The sequence below is a fragment of the Cherax quadricarinatus genome, chromosome 63 (genome assembly GCF_038502225.1).
Source record: "Cherax quadricarinatus isolate ZL_2023a chromosome 63, ASM3850222v1, whole genome shotgun sequence".
In the NCBI taxonomy this organism is placed as follows: domain Eukaryota; kingdom Metazoa; phylum Arthropoda; class Malacostraca; order Decapoda; family Parastacidae; genus Cherax; species Cherax quadricarinatus.
In genome coordinates this window covers 17,281,510-17,299,728 of record NC_091354.1, presented here as the reverse complement: position 1 = coordinate 17,299,728, position 18,219 = coordinate 17,281,510, and the positions used below count along the sequence as shown (strand labels likewise).

The 18,219-nt window shown below is 41.8% G+C and overlaps 2 protein-coding genes and 1 long non-coding RNA gene across 4 annotated transcripts in view; 2 read left to right on the top strand and 1 right to left on the bottom strand.

The window, feature by feature from the left end:
• The window catches only part of LOC128698166 (tetraspanin-33), a gene marked incomplete at its 5' end in the record, with an annotated part of 146,776 nt that overhangs the window by 106,693 nt on the left and 21,864 nt on the right, over positions 1-18,219 (top strand).
• Positions 10,698-15,459, top strand: LOC128698192 (uncharacterized). The gene is made up of 2 exons (XR_008408434.2): positions 10,698-12,793; positions 12,829-15,459. It is a non-coding gene; the product is annotated as an uncharacterized lncRNA (long non-coding RNA).
• The window catches only part of Alg9 (alpha-1,2-mannosyltransferase Alg9), a 106,364-nt gene continuing 102,869 nt past the window's right edge, over positions 14,725-18,219 (bottom strand). The window contains exon 13 of the mRNA XM_070098668.1: positions 14,725-18,170. Coding sequence (XP_069954769.1) covers positions 18,113-18,170 — 58 coding nt within the window. The 3' untranslated portion in view covers positions 14,725-18,112. The remainder of the gene's footprint in view (positions 18,171-18,219) is intronic.

The window sequence follows — 18,219 nt, the reverse complement described above, 5'->3', positions numbered from 1 at the left end:
TCACCGTGTTTCCAATTGGGCCACCACTTGTGGATTTAAATTTTCTAGTACTAAAACTCGGCAAATTACTTTCGCTAGACATTCTGTCGTCTCTGATCACCCATTGTACCTATGTGGCTTGCATATCCCAGAATGTGATATTGTCAGGTTTCTCTGCCTTCTGTTTGACTGTAGGTTATCCTGGAAACCTCACATTACCCCTCTGAAGGAAACTTGTCATAGCCAGCTGAACCTCCTTAAAACACTTGCTCATCTTTTATGGGGCATTGATTGTAGAGCTCTCCTTTGACTACATTCAGCCCTAATTTTATTGAAACTCAATTATGGCGACCAGATATGTTCAGCGGCCTCTCCTGCAACTCTCTCTAGCCTTAATCCCATCCATCACCAGGGATTACGTTTATGCCTCTGTGCTTTTCGCTCTTCACAGGTTGAGAGCTTCTATGCAGAGGTGAATATTTCATCTTTGTCCGATTGGCGTGATGCTCATTGCCTTCGCTCTCATGACCTCCACAATCCTTTCATATAGTATAGGATAGTCACTGATGTTAGTAGACATTCTTTATTTGTTCATTTCCCCTGTTTACTCTGTCCCCTTTCTCTTCGCTTACATTCGCTCTTGTCTTCTCTTCAATTACCACCTTTCTATGTTCATGTAGCATCTCACTTTTTCCTATTCCCTTGGGAAGTTCCGACTGTTCGTGTCTGTTCTTTCCCACTGCCATGCACGAAAGCCCAACTACCTATGGTGGCTTCTCGCTTTCTTTTTCTTAACCACTTCTGATCTCATTCTCATGCCATCACAGTGTACACCTATGGTTCCAAGTCATCTGATGGTGTCGGATTCGCAGCAGCGTTTCCGGACAGTGTTGTGCGAAGGCATTTATCCCTGCTAGCATTTTTACGGCTGAATTGTATGCCTTTTTGTAGTACTTATTCATATTGCATCTATGCCTGTATCACCATTTGTGGTCGTTTCAGACTCGCTTAGTGCTTTACAGGCTATACGAAAATTTGATGCTGCTCACCCGCTAGTTCTTCGTATCCAACCTTGGTTACGTCATATCTCTAGCAAGCACAAAGATAGTTTTTTGTTGGGTCCCCAGTCATGTTGACATACAGGGCAATGAACAGACAGACACTGCTGTGTGGTCATCAGTGTCTGCCTGTTCATAGAGGTGTACCATTCACTGACTTTTGCTGTAATTGCTACCCACCTTTGCACCCGTTGGCAACAACGTTGGTCTGATGTGCTCCATAATAAACTACATTCTATTAAACCGAGTATAGGTTTCTGGCCGTCTTCTTATCATCAGTGTCGAGGTTGGGAGACTACTCTCTCCTGTCTTTGCATCAGCCACACTCGTCTTACTCATAGGTATCTCATGGAGAGGTGCCCTGTTCCACTCTGTGAGAATTGTCTGGATCCAGTTTCTGTTAGGCACATTTTGTTGGACTGCCTACTCTATCAGCAAGCATGCAGAATTTACCTCCAATGTCGTCACCGCTCTACTGCCCTTACTTTATCTTCCCTTCTTGCTGATGGACCCAGACTCTCTCATTGACTTTTTGACAGCAACTGATTTACTGCACAAACTCTGATGATGATGATGATGCCTTTAGTACTCCTCACAGCCCTTTCTACCTCAATCTCTTGTTACCCTCTACCCCTGCACTATCCACTGCTCTGCTGCACTCCATGACCTAATAATCATCCCTCTTGTTACCCAATACCCCTGCATCCTTCCCTGCCCAGCAGCACTGTATGACCCTTGTAGGTTTAGCTCTTCTTTTTTTATTATAATGATAATTCACAAGCCTCTAATCTTCACATATTTGATCTAGCACATCCAACCCTGCAGTGCTGTATGACCTTGTGGGTTTAGTGCTTAGTTTTGATTGTAATAATAATTTTATAGTTGTACAAGACTGACTGAAGCACTATACCATTTTTTGTAACCTTGAACTTATAATGGGTTTATTGAACTGTACCAGGCCCCATTGTTGCCACATAATATTTCACATGACTCATGATGGTAGTTTGAGTTTCAGGCAGTGTTTGTTCTCATGTCCCTAAATGCTTGCAATAAGAATTAATATCTAACACCTCTATGAATGTAACAATTGAACAATGCTGTGAAATTTCATTTTGTAGCAACAAAAATTTAGGGCCACAGTAACAAATGTTAACTTGATACTTAAGTTAGCATGGTGGTGTATAGCATTTTCTGTAACAACAGTGAGATCTGTTACATGTTTGTGGACTTGGTATATATTTTGGTAAAGATGGGTAGAGACGTTGCACTTCAGTGCTTAGTCTGATTATATTATTAGGAAAGATCACTAGGGTATGAAAGGTGGTTAATGTGGGTTCCTTCTTTGGGTCATCTTGCCTTAGTGGAAAATGGTTGGTGCTTAAAATACCTTTGCTGTAATAGAATCCATTAGGTTGGCAGTTGATGCCCATAAATTTCCTCCCTCTGTATATAGTTACATAACATCATGGTGTGAAGTTTATTTTGATTGGTAGACTATTTGAGTGTTAAATATATTTTAGTAGAGTATAAACATAGATTCAAAAAACTTACATTGATGAGGTTAATTAGGGAAAAAAAAAAGTTCATTTTAAGGAACAGTAATTTAAAATTGTTTTATAGATATAAACAAGGGTAATGGAGCATACTATTTTAGCTTCAAAGAATTAACCCAAATTTGTATAAAAAGTTTTATTTTTATACATAAGTGTTCCATATTAAGCTCTTTCATTGTGCATTTTAGATAACATGATTTGATAGAATTTGTCACATCCTTCCCTTAATGAAGTAGTTTTGTTTGTGTAATTACCTATTTGTGCTTACTTGTGTCTATGTGGGTTGAGTGCCAGCTTTTGGGTCTAACCGCTTGACTACTATTTGATTACTTCTGTTGTACACACTAATTTTTATGTGGAGTTGGTCTGCACTTCTTCCTCCTCCTTGTGCATTACATTTTCATACTACCCTAAAGTTGAAGTTATTTATTTTTAATCTTAGCTCATTCCATCATACAGTTGCCACTTATGCTCTCCTACATTCGCCCTACTATTTTCAAAGCATTTATTTTATCTACCTTATTAATGCTTTGGAATATCTTCTGTTATCATGTAAAGCTATCCTAATAACTTAGGTCTCTAAACATGAGGGCTAGTCTGGCGGCAGATCTTGGGACCATAAGATAATTACATAATTATTTATTTTAGTTTGTGCAAGGTGATCTCTAACACTTGGGCCTACTTTGTGTGTAATTACCTATTTGTACTTACAAGGATAGTGCTTGCTCTTGTGGTGACTCATCTTCTCTTGTAGATTTACCATAGAAGTTTTTAGAATTCCTGTAGATTGTGGCACTTTCTTGATGTCGATTTCATTCAAAAAATCTACTGCACTGTTTGTGAAGAAATATTTTTCAGTATGCATTCTTCATTGCCTCTTACATAGTTTTTTATGTACACTTTTTTCCTATTGTTGGCACCATGAAATCCTTGTTTATTTTATCTCTTTATAAATTTGTGTTATGATCAATGAATGCACAGATCCCACATCCATTTAGATCATTATTGTACAGCTATTGGTTGTCTGGTATTTAACATTATCTGGAGGTCTAGTTCAATCTTGGACTTAAGTAGAAAGTGTCCCCCCCCCTCAAAAAAAAAAAAAGTCCACCAAGAGAACGGGGACAATAAAATGTGGGCATTTCCTCCCAAGGGGAAAGGATAATCGATGACCTGCTGTGCTTATCTCTTTCCTGTCTTTCAATAAGGGCATTTCCAACTTATTAGCCTTTATTCATAATTCTTATTTCTCAATTCCAGAACCCATTTTGATGCATGTCATTAAACTTTTTAAATTTTAATTGTTTTTAACCCTTTCACAAAGTCCTATAATATTGCGGCTTGCAAACCAGTGTCGGTCCCATAATATTACGCCAAAATTCTAGTGGCTTCCAATCTTGCTAGAGAAAGCTGGTAGGCCTACATATGAGAGAATGGGTCTGAGTGGTCAGTGTGTGCAGTATAAAAAAAATCCTGCAGCACACAGTGCATAATGAGAAAAAAAAAAATTCCGACCATGTTTTTGGCTTAAAATACCGACTTTGCTGTGTATTTTCGTATGGTATTTATGGTTGTATTCTTGTTTTCTTTGTCTCATTTGATAGAATGGAAGACATATTACAGAAATAGAGATGATTTTGATTGGTTTACAGACTAAAAGTACCTTGAAATTAAGCTCAAATTAGTGGAAATGCTCGATTATTGCCGATGTTCAAGAGTAAAAAATCACGTCACTCGTCCAATACACTCCAACTGATAAGTGTAATATGCTTTTACAAATGTGCTGATATTATTTATTTTGTGTGAATAAAAATTCAAAATGGAAAGCAAGTGTAATATAAGAGGGACCTGGAGACATGACTAATGAACAGGACCTGGAGACATGACTAATGAACAGAGAATGTTTGTATTGCTAGGAATGTTTGCATTGCTAATTATGGACCCTGTTTTGATATTGACTTTACTTGAATTGTGTATGAAATTGGCCAAAAATTTCTGATCACTTTATTAGGTAGTTGAAATTAGTAAATGGGGGGTTTCATGTACTTGATAGAACAAATGGAGTTCTAGTGAAATAGTTATGAGTTTGGTCCTCTTCAAGGGGGGCTCCTTGGCGTGGTGAAGAGGCTCTTGGTCTGAGGAATTAGACCTATCGGTCTTCTTCCTCAGACCGAACCTAATTACCCCCCAATCTCCCCTCCCCTATCCCATCCTCCCCATCCTCCCCTTTTTCCTTTCCTCCTCCTCCTCCCCACTCCTCCCTTTTGCCCTTCCTCTTTTTGTCCTTTGGGATTTCTCCCACAGGCACGCTAGTTCCTAGGTAGAGGAAAGGACACCGGGGTCGATCCCATTCCGTTGAGGTTTCTTGGCGGTGGCGTAGTTTGCCGTGGAATCTGGATTGCCTAGGGATGTCCCGATCCCTCTCCGGTATCCCGGAGTAGCTTTGGGTGTCTTTTGGGCGACGGGTGTATCTCTGGAAGCCACCTTTCGGATTCCGGGGGTGGTGGCTGAAGGAGGTATGCTTTGTGGCGGATATCCGGCCGCCCTCTCTTTTGTCCACCGAGGTAGCTCGGCAGATGTGAGGTTGCTATCCCAGATTGCTGGTTTACTGGCATGAAGGGTAGGGTATGGCACGGGTTCCATGCTGCATCTGCGCTACTAGCGGTGTCGAGTCCTCTTGGGCGCGGAGGGAGATTTCTGGCCCTTTCATTCCTCCTAGGAACTATCCCTCCCCGGTCCCCCCTTTTTTTTTCTTTTTTTTATTTTTATTTTCTTTTCTTCTTTCTTTTTTTTTCTTAAAAACAAAAAGAAAGAAGTAACCTAACCATGGCAGCCCTAGTCCATGAACCTGGTACCCCCGGGCCCCTTCTTGATACCGCACCCCGTTCTGACCCCGCCTCGTCTTTGGACCACTCTTCAGACATTCCTCATGCCTCTGTACCTATTGCCGGTGCTGTTTCCTCACCTGCTTCAGGTACTGAGGCCTCGACTGACTCCTTCGATTTATCAGACCTTCGCTCTCCTCTGACTATGCTTCCGGCCTCTCCCTCTACGGTGCGGCAATTTTCAAATCGCCGACCCGTTCCACGTCGGACCAACTCTGGTCCCACGCCTAAACGTCAACGACAATTACCTGCTGATGATACTTCTCCACCTTCACCTTCTCGTTCTTCTCAGAAAAGATCGACACGTCCTTCACTACCTTTCCACGCTCAGTTTCAGACTGAACAGTGGACTAAATTCTTCACTTTACGACCAACTTCCTCTACTGCCTATCTTTCTGACCATAGTATTGGCAAGGCACTCCTACGCCATGTTGGTAAAGATATTTCTTTTCATGCTCTTAAGAGCGGTACGCGCATCATTACCGTACAGAATGCTACCCAGGCTCGTGAGCTCTCTCGTCTTTCCCATATAGATACTGTTCCTGTCACCCTTGAAAAACATCATTCCCTCAATTCTTGTAGTGGTACCGTTATTCTGCCCCATACCATAGTTCAACAAAATTTCCAGACATGTGGCACCGACATTCTAGAACAGCTGGAACTCCAAGATCTCCCAATCCTCAAGGTAGACACTTACGTTCTTCCTGCCCGTGGGCGGAGACGATACCCTAGCAATGTGGCTCGTTTAACTTTTGACAGCCGAGAACTCCCATCCTCAGTTTATATAGCAGGACATCGGTTACAAGTTCGAAAGGTGATCCCTACACCACAACAGTGTAGAAATTGCTGGCGATTTGGCCATCCAGCGAAATATTGCAGATCTATCGCCGAATGCCCAGTCTGTGGTGCCGATGACCATTCTAATACGTCTTGCAATCGATCTCCCTCTTGCCTTAACTGTCATGAGGCTCACCCTTCGTACTCTCGCCGTTGTCAGGTCTATTTAAACGAGCGGGAAATCCGTTACCTCAAAGAGACAGAAGGTCTCCCTTATGCCATGGCAGTTTCTCATCTCCGCCTCCAAGGGAGACTCCCACGTGTTTCTTATTCCCGTGTTTCAAAACGTCCCCCCACTTCTGGTATCCCATCTTCTACACCCACCTCTGTGGTTACCTCTCCCATAATCACTCCTGTATCTAATCCTTTTGCTGTCCTCGGCTCAGACGTCCCTACTTCAACGCCTCAGTCTAATCTCGCTTCTTCGAGTTCTCTCTTACAAGCCTCAGTATCGACGAGACCTCGTACGACACCTCTTCCCAATCGTCCCTCTACTTCTCAAAAGTCAAAAAAAGGTCCGGTAACACCTCCTACCCATCTTCCACCTCCTCATTTTACCCTCCCTGTCTCTGTCCCTAGTTCTTCCCCTCTCACTGGCTCAGTTACAAGTGCAGAGGTTCACCCTCCTCCTCGTAATGTACCTTCCTCCCCTGTTCCCTCCCAAGTTTCTTCCTCTTCTGCCACCTCCCAGGTTCCTGTCTCTTCTGTCCCCTGCCACGCTTCTCCAGTTCCCTCCACCCTTTCGCCCCCCCCTACCTTGGTACAGTCCAATACAGTTCCAATCTTTACTCATCCTCCCCCTACCATTCCCAATATTGTCTCCCATACGACATCTCTGAATTCTGAAACACTTGAAGCAATCTCTGAATATATTGCAGAGACCAAACCATCAATGGACACTGATCCACCTTCCGCTCTTTCTCTCTCCTCTGCTCCATCTGCGCAACTCCTTTCTTCACAGCGCACCGTTCCTTCGCTGCTTGAACATTTTCCACTGCCTCCGCATGTGGACTTTTCTAACCCTCCTAGTCCGTAGGAACCCTTACCTGCGGATTTCAAGTATCTTTATCATTGCCATTCATGGCCTTTTTACAGTGGAATATACGTGGCCTCAGGGGTAATCGGGGTGAGCTTCAGATGTTACTCTCCCAGTTTGCCCCTGTTGGTGTTTGCTTACAGGAACCAAAATTACACTCTGCTGTTATTTCTCACATCTCAGGCTATAATTTATTGTATTCTTCAGATCCTTTTCCTGATGGGACCTTTAATGAAAGTGCCCTTCTTCTCCGCACTGATATTCCGTACCATCAGCTATTTGTTCATACTTCGCTGCATTACACAGCAGCCCGTATCCACTTACATAGGTGGTATACGCTCTGTTCTTTATATCTCTCTCCTTCTCGGGCATTATCTATTCCGGATTTTGCCTTCCTTGTTTCGTCATTACCGCCACCAATTCTGTTACTTGGTGATTTTAATGCCCACCATTTCCTCTGGGGAGGGTCTCACTGTGATTCCCGTGGAATTCAGTTAGAGGCTTTTCTTGCCACCCACCCCCTCCATGTTTTAAATACAGGTACTCACACCCATTTTGATCCTCGGACTCATACTCTCTCTTGCATCGATCTCTCAGTTTACTCTTCCTCCGCCGCATTAGACTTTACTTGGTCTGTTCTCCCGGACTTACATGACAGTGATCATTTCCCAATCATTCTTACTTCCCCTTCATATTCGCCACCTCTTCGCACCCCACGCTGGCAATTTAATCGGGCAAATTGGAACCTTTACTCACACCTGACTGTTTTTAAAGAGGTTCCTTCTTCGTCCTCCATCGATGAGCTTTTACACCTCTTCTCATCCTCCGTTTTCACCGCAGCTTCTCATTCTATACCCCAAACTTCGAGCAGGCATTCTCAGAAATGCGTGCCTTGGTGGTCTCCTGCTTGTGCTCGTGCAGTACGTTTGAAACACGCTGCATGGGGCAGGTACCGGTACAATAGAACCACAGAGCGACTCCTTGATTTTAAACAGAAGCGTGCGATCGCTCGCCGTGTCATCCGTGACGCTAAACGCACTTGCTGGCGAGATTATGTCTCCACCATCACCTCTGCTTCCTCTATGAGTGCAGTCTGGAAAAAAGTACGAAAACTGAGTGGTAAATATTCTCCTGACCCGGCTCCTGTTCTGCGGGTTGCCGGTGTTGATATAGCAAACCCACTAGATGTTGCCAATGAAATTGGCAATCATCTGGTCCGTATTTCTCAGGGACTCCATCTATGCCCCTCATTTCTTTCCTCAAAGTCTGCCAGAGAGTTAGCACCCTTGGACTTTTCTTCTCTCAGAGAAGAACAGTATAATGTGCCTTTTACACTTCAAGAACTGGAGGCAACACTCTCAGCTTGTCGATCATCGGCAGCTGGGCCCGACGACATTCATATTCGTATGCTACAACATTTACATCAGTCAGCCCTTGCAGTCCTATTACGCCTTTACAATCTTATTTGGTCACAAGGAGTTCTTCCACAGCTGTGGAAATCCGCCATTGTTCTCCCTTTCCGCAAACCAGGCACTACGGGACATGAAACCTCCCACTATCGTCCCATTGCTCTTACCAGTGCAGTTTGCAAAGTAATGGAACGTCTAGTAAATAGACGTTTAGTGTGGTATTTAGAGACACACAACAGTCTCTCCACTCGTCAATATGGCTTTCGTAAGGGACGTTCTACCATAGACCCCTTACTGCGCTTGGATACGTATGTTCGTAATGCCTTTGCGAATAACCACTCAGTTATTGCCATATTTTTTGATCTTGAGAAGGCATATGACACAACTTGGAGGTATAATATTTTAGCCCAAGCCCACTCCTTAGGCCTTCGAGGCAATCTACCATCCTTCCTTAAGAACTTTTTAACTGACAGGCATTTCCGTGTTCGGGTTAATAATGTGCTCTCCCCGGACTTTATCCAAGCTGAAGGTGTCCCCCAGGGATGTGTTCTGAGCACAACACTTTTTCTCCTTGCTATTAATGATTTGGCCTCTAGTCTTCCATCAAATATTTGGTCATCACTCTATGTTGATGACTTCGCTATTGCCTGTGCAGGCGCTGACTGTCACCTCCTTACAGTTTCTCTCCAGCATGCAGTCGACCGTGTTTCCAATTGGGCCACCACACATGGGTTTAAATTTTCCAGCACTAAAACCCACCAAATCACTTTCACTAGACGCTCTGTCATCTCTGATCATCCTTTGTACCTCTATGGCTCACGTATCCCTGAACGTGATACAGTCAAGTTTCTGGGCCTCCTCTTTGATCGTAGGTTATCCTGGAAACCTCACATTACCTCTCTGAAGGCAACTTGTCACAGCCGGCTGAACCTTCTTAAAACCCTTGCTCATCTTTCGTGGGGAGCTGATCGTCGAACCCTCCTTCACCTACATTCCACCCTTATTTTATCGAAACTTGATTATGGTGACCAGATCTATTCAGCGGCATCTCCTGCTACTCTCTCTAGCCTTAACCCCATTCATCACCAAGGATTACGTTTATGCCTTGGTGCTTTTCGCTCTTCCCCTGTCGAAAGCCTCTATGCAGAAGCGAACGTTCCATCCTTATCCGATCGCCGTGATGCCCATTGCCTGCGCTACTATGTACGCTCTCATGATCTCCGCAATCCTTCCATTTATAGAATGGTCACTGATATTAGTAGACATTCTTTATTTGTTCGCCGCCCCTGCTTACTCCGTCCCTTCTCTCTTCGCCTTCATTCGCTCTTGTCTTCTCTTCAACTACCACCTTTCTATGTACATGTAGCATCACACTTTTCCCTACCCCCCTGGGAAGTTCCAGCTGTTCGAGTCTGTTCTTTCTCCCTCCCTTGCTCGAAAGCCCAACTGTCTACGGTCGCTTCCCGCTCTCTTTTTCTTGACCACTTTCACTCTCATTCTCATGCCATTGCTGTGTACACAGATGGCTCTAAGTCTTCTGACGGCGTAGGATTCGCAGCAGTGTTTCCGGACAGCGTCGTACAAGGGCATTTACTATCTTCAGCTAGTATTTTTACTGCTGAATTATATGCCATCCTTACAGCACTTATCCGTATTGCATCTATGCCTGTGTCATCATTTGTGGTTGTCTCAGACTCCCTTAGTGCTTTACAGGCTATACAAAAATTTGATACACCTCACCCCTTAGTCCTCCGTATCCAACTTTGGCTACGCCGCATCTTTACTAAGCATAAAGATATTGTTTTTTGTTGGGTCCCTGGTCATGTTGACGTACAGGGCAATGAACAGGCAGACACTGCTGCGCGGTCAGCAGTACATGACCTACCAGTTTCTTATAGAGGTATTGCATGTACGGACTATTTTGCTGTAATATCTTCCCACCTTCACACCCGTTGGCAACAACGTTGGTCTACTATGCTCGGCAACAAACTTCAGTCTATTAAACCGAGTATAGGTTACTGGCCGTCTTCTTATCACCAGTGTCGAGGTTGGGAGACTACTCTCTCCCGTCTTCGCATTGGCCATACTCGTCTTACTCATGGATATCTCATGGAGAGGCGTCTTGCTCCTCTCTGTGAGAATTGCCAAGCTCCATTATCAGTCAGCCACATTCTGTTGGACTGCCCACTTTATCTCTTGCTACCCTCTACCCCCGTACTATCCCCTGCCCCGCTGTTTTCTGTAACCTGCTGATCATCCCCCCTCCCTTCTGCCATCCAATTCCCTTGCTTCCTTCCCTACCCTGCAGCGCTGTATAGCCCTTGTGGCTTAGCGCTTCTTTTTGATTATAATAATAATAATATGAGTTTGGTGGACTGGAACAATGGAATTGGCTGAAAGTAGGGCTCAAAGTGAGTGAAATCACCAATGCGTAAATATCGCCGAGACCGCTACCTTCATGAGAGCGTAATTCCTAAGTTTTCTATCAAATTTCATACTTTTGTTGTCGTTACCAACAAGAAAAGATTCTCTATCATTTCATAACAAAAAATAATTTTTTTTAAATTCTTGACACGGAGCAAGTTTTTGAGCAGGGGTCTCGACAGTGAAAGGGTTAAAGGTGTGGACACCATACCACAGATACATATTCCAATTTTGATCAAACATACTGCTGTTTTTTTCTTTGTAATTTTTTCATTTATATACTGTATTTAAAGGGTATTTCAAATTTAGGCACTATTGCATAAGAATTTTTCATTGCTACATTTCTGTGTTTGACAGTGTCATGTTTGAGATAATGTGTGGTGTGAGTGGTATGCAAACAATAAGGGGTGTAAAAATTTGAAGATGGTATGGTAATATGACAGGTATAATTTAGAGAGCCAAGGAGGGCTTGAGATATTTAGGTCACTTGGAAAGACTAGAGAAAAATAGGCTGACCAAGAGGGTCTAACTATATTTCACAAAGTAAATTTGGGGATTTTGGGTTTCCTTTCATCCTATGTTTCCAGTTTGGCTTTTTCTTGAAGCTGCATTAGCACTTCATTGGTGAAATCCTCATCAAGAGACTCCAGTAACTACATCATACCTTTTGTCAACCCCTAAACTCCTTGATTGTTTTCTAGTCTTTTCCATAATTGTCGGAGTTAGAGAAGAAGTTTCTTTTCATCCTAGGACCTGGATGAGCTAATAAAACATTGATCTGTTGGTCAGATTAAGAATTTTTTTATTTTTCAGAAGGAATACAACTTTTTAATTGGCAGCCTCTGACTTGGCTGGGTGTGTAGTTCCCATTCATCTCCATTTATTTTGGTTTCTCAGCTGGTAAAGTCTGTCCTTATCTGTGCCTGTTGTGTGTTTCTTCAAGAACAAGAACTTTTACTTATTGCTTTTTGTTTTTGGCTAGGTGAGGGTTCCACATTAGTGTTACATATTCAAGGATTGGTTGCCAGTACATGAATTAGTCATCCAAGGTATTTTTCTTCGTTTCAGTCTTATATCTCTGGTCCTATTTCTTAAGTGCCCAACTTCATTACTTTGCACATAATTGTGGTTAGACTGTATTACCTGGAGTTTACCTGGAGAGAGTTCCGGGGGTCAACGCCCCCGCGGCCCGGTCTGTGACCAGGCCTCCTTAGGTCAGTGTCCCAGGATGCGACCCACACCAGTCGACTAACACCCAGGTACCCATTTTACTGATGGGGAACATAGACAACAGGTTGAAAGAAACACGTCCAATGTTTCTACTCTGGCTGGGAATCGAACCCAGGCCCTCGCCGTGTGAAGCGAGAGCGTTAACCACCAGGCCACCAGAGGAGTACTAATAGCTTCTTCAGTTGATCTTGTAGCATGTCTTGGTTCTACAGTTTACAACACATGGAAGTACCTAAGTGCCTCCTGTAGTTCCTACATGTGAGAGTACCTTCAGGATCTCTTGCAGTTCCCTACATGTGAGAGTACCTTCAAGTTCTGTAGTTTCCTACATGTGCAAGTACCTTCAGGTTCTATAGTTTCCTACATGTGTGAGTACCTTCAGGTTCTATAGTTTCCTACATGTGAGAGCACCTTCAGGGTCTGCTGTAGTTTCCTACATGTCAGAGTACCTACAGGGTCTGCTGTAGTTTCCTACACGTGAGGAGTACCTCCTCCTCATTCTGCGGTTTTATGAGTGAGTGAGAATTTAATAGGATTTTTAATTTTTCCCTTAAAATATAATGACTACAGTACAGGATTTTCTCAGGATGGCTTTAAGTAAAGTTACTGATTCTCCTCATGTTGTCAGTCTGTTTGACTTCATGATTTCCTGTAATAGTATTATCCACCAGTAGCACTCTCCAATGATGGAATCTTAAACTTAGGAAAATAATTAGCCAAATTTTGTACAGTATCTGAATCTTAATATAACACATGTATTTAGTAATGCCTATATGATGGAACCTCGTTTTTCTGCCGTAATCTGTTCCAGAAGGTCGGCCTAAATTCGAAGCAGTATTTCCCATAAGAATTAATGTAAATACAATTGATCCATTCCAGACACCCAAAAATATTAACAAAAAAAAATTTTTTTAAAGATTAATTATATGTAAAGTAAAAGGACACAAGTGCAACTAATGTGACATTTTTATTGTAGCAATGTTTTGCTCTCCAGGAGCTTTGTCAAGCTGTTATGGCTTGACAAAGCTCCTGGAGAGTGAAACGTTGCCACAATAAAAATGTCACATTAGTTGCACTTGTGTCCTTTTACTTTACATAATGTCGGTAATTCTACCAACATTACAAAGATAAATTATAATTTTACATACACAAAACAATGAGAACTAAATAAAATAAGTAAATGAATATTTAAATCACTATTACACATCTTTATTGAAGACTCTTGTTGGCTAATGGAGGGAGGGAGGACTGATTATTGTTTGGAAGGGGAATCCCCCCTCCATAAGGACTTAAGGTATCAAAGCCCTGTCTGGGATTACTTCCCTGCCTGACTGCTACACTCCCTTCCACACTCCCTGCATGCCTGCTACACTCCCTGCATGCCTGCTACACTCCTTCCTTGCCTGCTACACTCCCTGCATCCCTTCCACACAGTTTTCATGCTACACTCCCTCCCTTCATGCTACACTTCCTACCTGCCTGGTACACACCCTGCCTCCCTTCCACATTCCCTGTTTCCATGCTACACTCCCTGCCTGCCTGCAACACACACTGCTCATGGTGGCTTATTTCACAGTCACACTTAATAAACAAGCCACATCAGCTTCCTTGATTTATTCTTTCTTTGCCAGGATAGAAGTGATTGTTGATTTTTCTCTGCCATACATTCTGGCAAGTTCCAGCACCTGAACACCACTCTTATATTTTTCTATTACTTCTTAAATTCCATCGTGTTTCTTGCGTTCTTTAACAAAGAAACTTTACTAGGAACTTTCTTGGGGCCCATGGTGACTTATTTCACAGTCACATTTAATAAAAAAAACACCAAAAACAATGGATTTTAAGGAAATGTTTAGATGAATGCACAGAGTATATGCTCACTCGCCGACAGACAAAGAGAGACTGACTCGCCTACGGGCTGACACATCTAATACAGCTGACACATGAGGCAATGGCTGAAATACGGAGCAAAATTTCCGCCGAAAAACTGGCCTAAATACGAATCAGCCGATAAACGCAGCAGCCAGAAAATGAGGTTCCACTGTACTTTAATTCTGAAACATACTGCATAATAGAAAATAATTAATGTATATAGCCTAATGTTAATACTTTATTAATCTTAAATTTTGTAAAGTGTCAGTCACTGGCAGTCCCACAAATATTTGTTAATAATAATAATAATTAATAATACGATACTACAGAAATTTTTTAAATATAAATTGCATTGATAAGTAGAATTGTGTATGAAAAACAGAACTGCATGTTCCTAGTAAATACTGAGATTTATATTTTGTAACAAAAACATGGTCCCCAGTTCCAAATATCTCAAAATGTTTTATGAATAACATTTCTAATATGTATTAGAGAAGTGACTGTGCTTGTGCAAGGGTGTACATAGTGCTGTAATTTATTTTGCACAAACTTGCCTCCATCCCTGCTATATTTTCATAATGATTTACATATTTATTGGTATGTATCTTCAAAGTCCTCAAGGTTATCCATGAGATATTTGAGCCAAAAACTAAAAATTAATATATTCATTAGTTTGTTAAACACAAGTGCTTTGATAACATACAAGTACCAGATAGTTACTGTTATAGAACTCTTTACCCAAAATAACTCATAAGTGGACAAATAATTAGTGAATACATTTTATTTTCAGTATTTAGGTTGTAGTATAGTTTACAGAGGTGATGCATTATGATTTTAATATTTTTACTTTTTATAATTGCTGTTTTTCTATCTTAGATTCTTGAAAATGCACCAAACCATTCCATGCAAATGCCAACAACAAATTTGCATTATATAGGGAAACTTCATACTATCTACCATTGTTCCCTACTTGTGCACATTATTTTGTTCCTGTCTGTGATATTTTGGTGTAATTCAGTGACCAGATATATAGCCAGAAAATTGAAACTTATTGTCACTGTCCCTTGTTTAGTGTCGAGGGTGCCCCATGCTCAGTGTTATCAGCAATGAGCATTGCTGTTTTAAGAGATGGAGGCATGCTATTCAGGGAAGTAAAAAATAAATAAATAAAAGTCAGTATTGTGTTTTAATACTGTAATAGATCTTTGCCTTTTTGAAAGTAAAACTGGAAGATTTTGGAGTCTTGATAAGAACATAAGAACGAAGGAACACTGCAGCAGGCCTACTGGCCCATGCGAGGCAGGTCCAAGTCTCCTACCGGTCACATTGACTTAAGGGAGGAACACGGCAACCGACCTGGTAGCACAAGCTGTCAGGTCCAACTCACACCCACCCACATCCACTCATGTACTTATCCAACCTATTTTTAAAGCTACACAACGTTCTGGCCTCTATAACTATACTTGGGAGTTTGTTCCACTCATCCACAACTCTATTACCAAACCAGTACTTTCCTATATCCTTCCTGAATCTGAATTTTTCCAACTTAAAACCATTGCTGCGAGTCCTGTCTAAGCTAGATATTTTCAGCACACTATTTACATCCCCTTTATTTATTCCTGTCTTCCATTTATACACCTCAATCATATCCTCCCTAATTCTACGTCTTTCTAGAGAGTGCAGATTCAGGGCTCTTAGTCTATCCTCATAGGGAAGGTTTCTGATACATGGGATCAACTTTGTCATCCTCCTTTGTACATTTTCCAGAGAATTTATATCCATTCTGTAATACGGTGACCAAAACTGTGCAGCATAATCTAAATGAGGCCTAACCAAGGATGTATAGAGTTGAAGAACAACCTGAGGACTCCTATTATTTATGCTTCTTGATATGAAGCCAAGGATTCTATTAGCTTTATTGTGAACACTTATGTACTGTTGTCTTGGTTTCAGATTATTGCTAACCAGAACTCCTAAATCTTTTTCGCAATCTGTAATATTAAGATCTACATTATTTAGTTTATATGTGGCATGGTTATTGTCCTGTCCAACATTGAGAACTTTGCATTTGTCTATATGAAACTGCATCTGCCACTTCTCCGACCACTGCATCAGTCTATTCAAATCTTCCTGGAGTGCTCTAATGTCCTCGTCAGAATGAATTCGACGGCCTATTTTGGTGTCATCGGCAAACTTGCTGATGTCGCTCTTTATGCCCTCATCTATGTCGTTTGTGTAGATTGTGAACAGCAGGGGGCCCTGTGGAACACCGCTTGTGATGCTTCCCCACTCTGATTTCTCCCCATTTATGCAAACTCTCTGCTGCCTATTTGTCAACCATGCCTCTATCCAGGAAAAAAATTTCTCCTATTCCATGTGCCTTAATTTTCCTCAATAGTCTCTGATGTGGGACCCTGTCAAAAGCCTTACTGAAGTCCATATACACAATATCATATTCATTACCATGATCTACCTCCTCAAATCCCCTCAAGGAAGGTTCCTTGATGTTGGTGAGGGGCTCTTGATTTAGGGAATTGGATCTGTGCTCCAGTTCCCCAAATTAAGCCTGAATGCCTTCCACATCCCCCCCCAGGCGCTGTATAATCCTCCGGGTTTAGCGCTTTCCCCTTGATTATAATAATAATAATAATACCTCCTCAAATACCTTAGTGAAAAAAGTTAATAAATTCGTAAGGCAGGAACGCCCCTTTGTAAAACCATGCCGAGATTCGTTGATTAATTTATGCTTTTCAAGGTGGCTACGAACTGCCTCGGCAATTATTGATTCCATAAATTTTCCCACTATGGAGGTTGGGCTTATTGGTCTATAGTTCGAAGCTAAGGACCTGTCACCCGTTTTGAAAATAGGTATCACATTTACCATTTTCCACTTATCTGGCACCATGCCAGTTTGTAGTGATATGTTGAAAAGATTAGCCAAAGGTTTGCTAAGCTCCTCTTTACATTCCTTTAGAACCCTTGCATACAGTTCATCAGGGCCTGGGGATTTGTTAGGTTTTAATTTATCTATTTGCCTAAGGACCATGTCACTTGTGACCCTAATCGTGCACAGTTTATTATCGTCCTGTTCTACATAATTTATCATTTCTGGAATATCGCTGGTATCCTCCTGTGTAAAAACTGAGAGGAAGTATGTGTTAAAAATTCTACACATTTCCTTATCACTGTCAGTGAGCTGACCCGAGGAACTTTTGAGTGGGCCTATCTTGTCCCTGATCTTACTTCTGTATACCATTTTGACTGTTACAGGCCTCAAATCAAAATTGAGGCCTACCTGACAGCTTTCCAGATAGGCCAATGCTGCCGAGAATGTTTGATATTGTAGCATTTTACAAGAGAATATGTAATAATGAGCACAATGCTCATTCTATTAAATTATTTTAATGCTGCACAAAAACTAAGTTGTAGCATAAAAGTAAATGACTAATAGTAAAGTGACAGATATTACTATTGATATGGGTATTAGTTTATCCCTTTAGGAGACAGAAAGCCTATGAATAGTTTAGCAGTGTTGCCTTAGACAAAGACAAGATTGTGTGTGTGTGGTCACTGTCCAAATAAACTGGTGCTATAATTAAGTACTTCCCCATAAATATTACAATAACAAGTCATCTTAACAGTGATACACATTTTTCACATCATATCTGTTTTACAACGACGTCATTCAAGCCTCTCCATCTACGCCTCTAGTACTTCGGTACCACATTTCCCAAAGTGGTTGGGCCACTTGCCTTGATTCCTCCTCTTCCCCTCCTTCCCATCCTTTTCCAGTTCTTTCCATCCTTCCTTATCCTTCTTCCTTCCCATCTCATGACAGCTCTCGTCGTCTTCTTCGATTCGATTCGATCTGTTTTACAGTGTTATAACTGTATGGAGAATAACGAAAGTATATATTAAAAGGAAAGTTAAATTTTG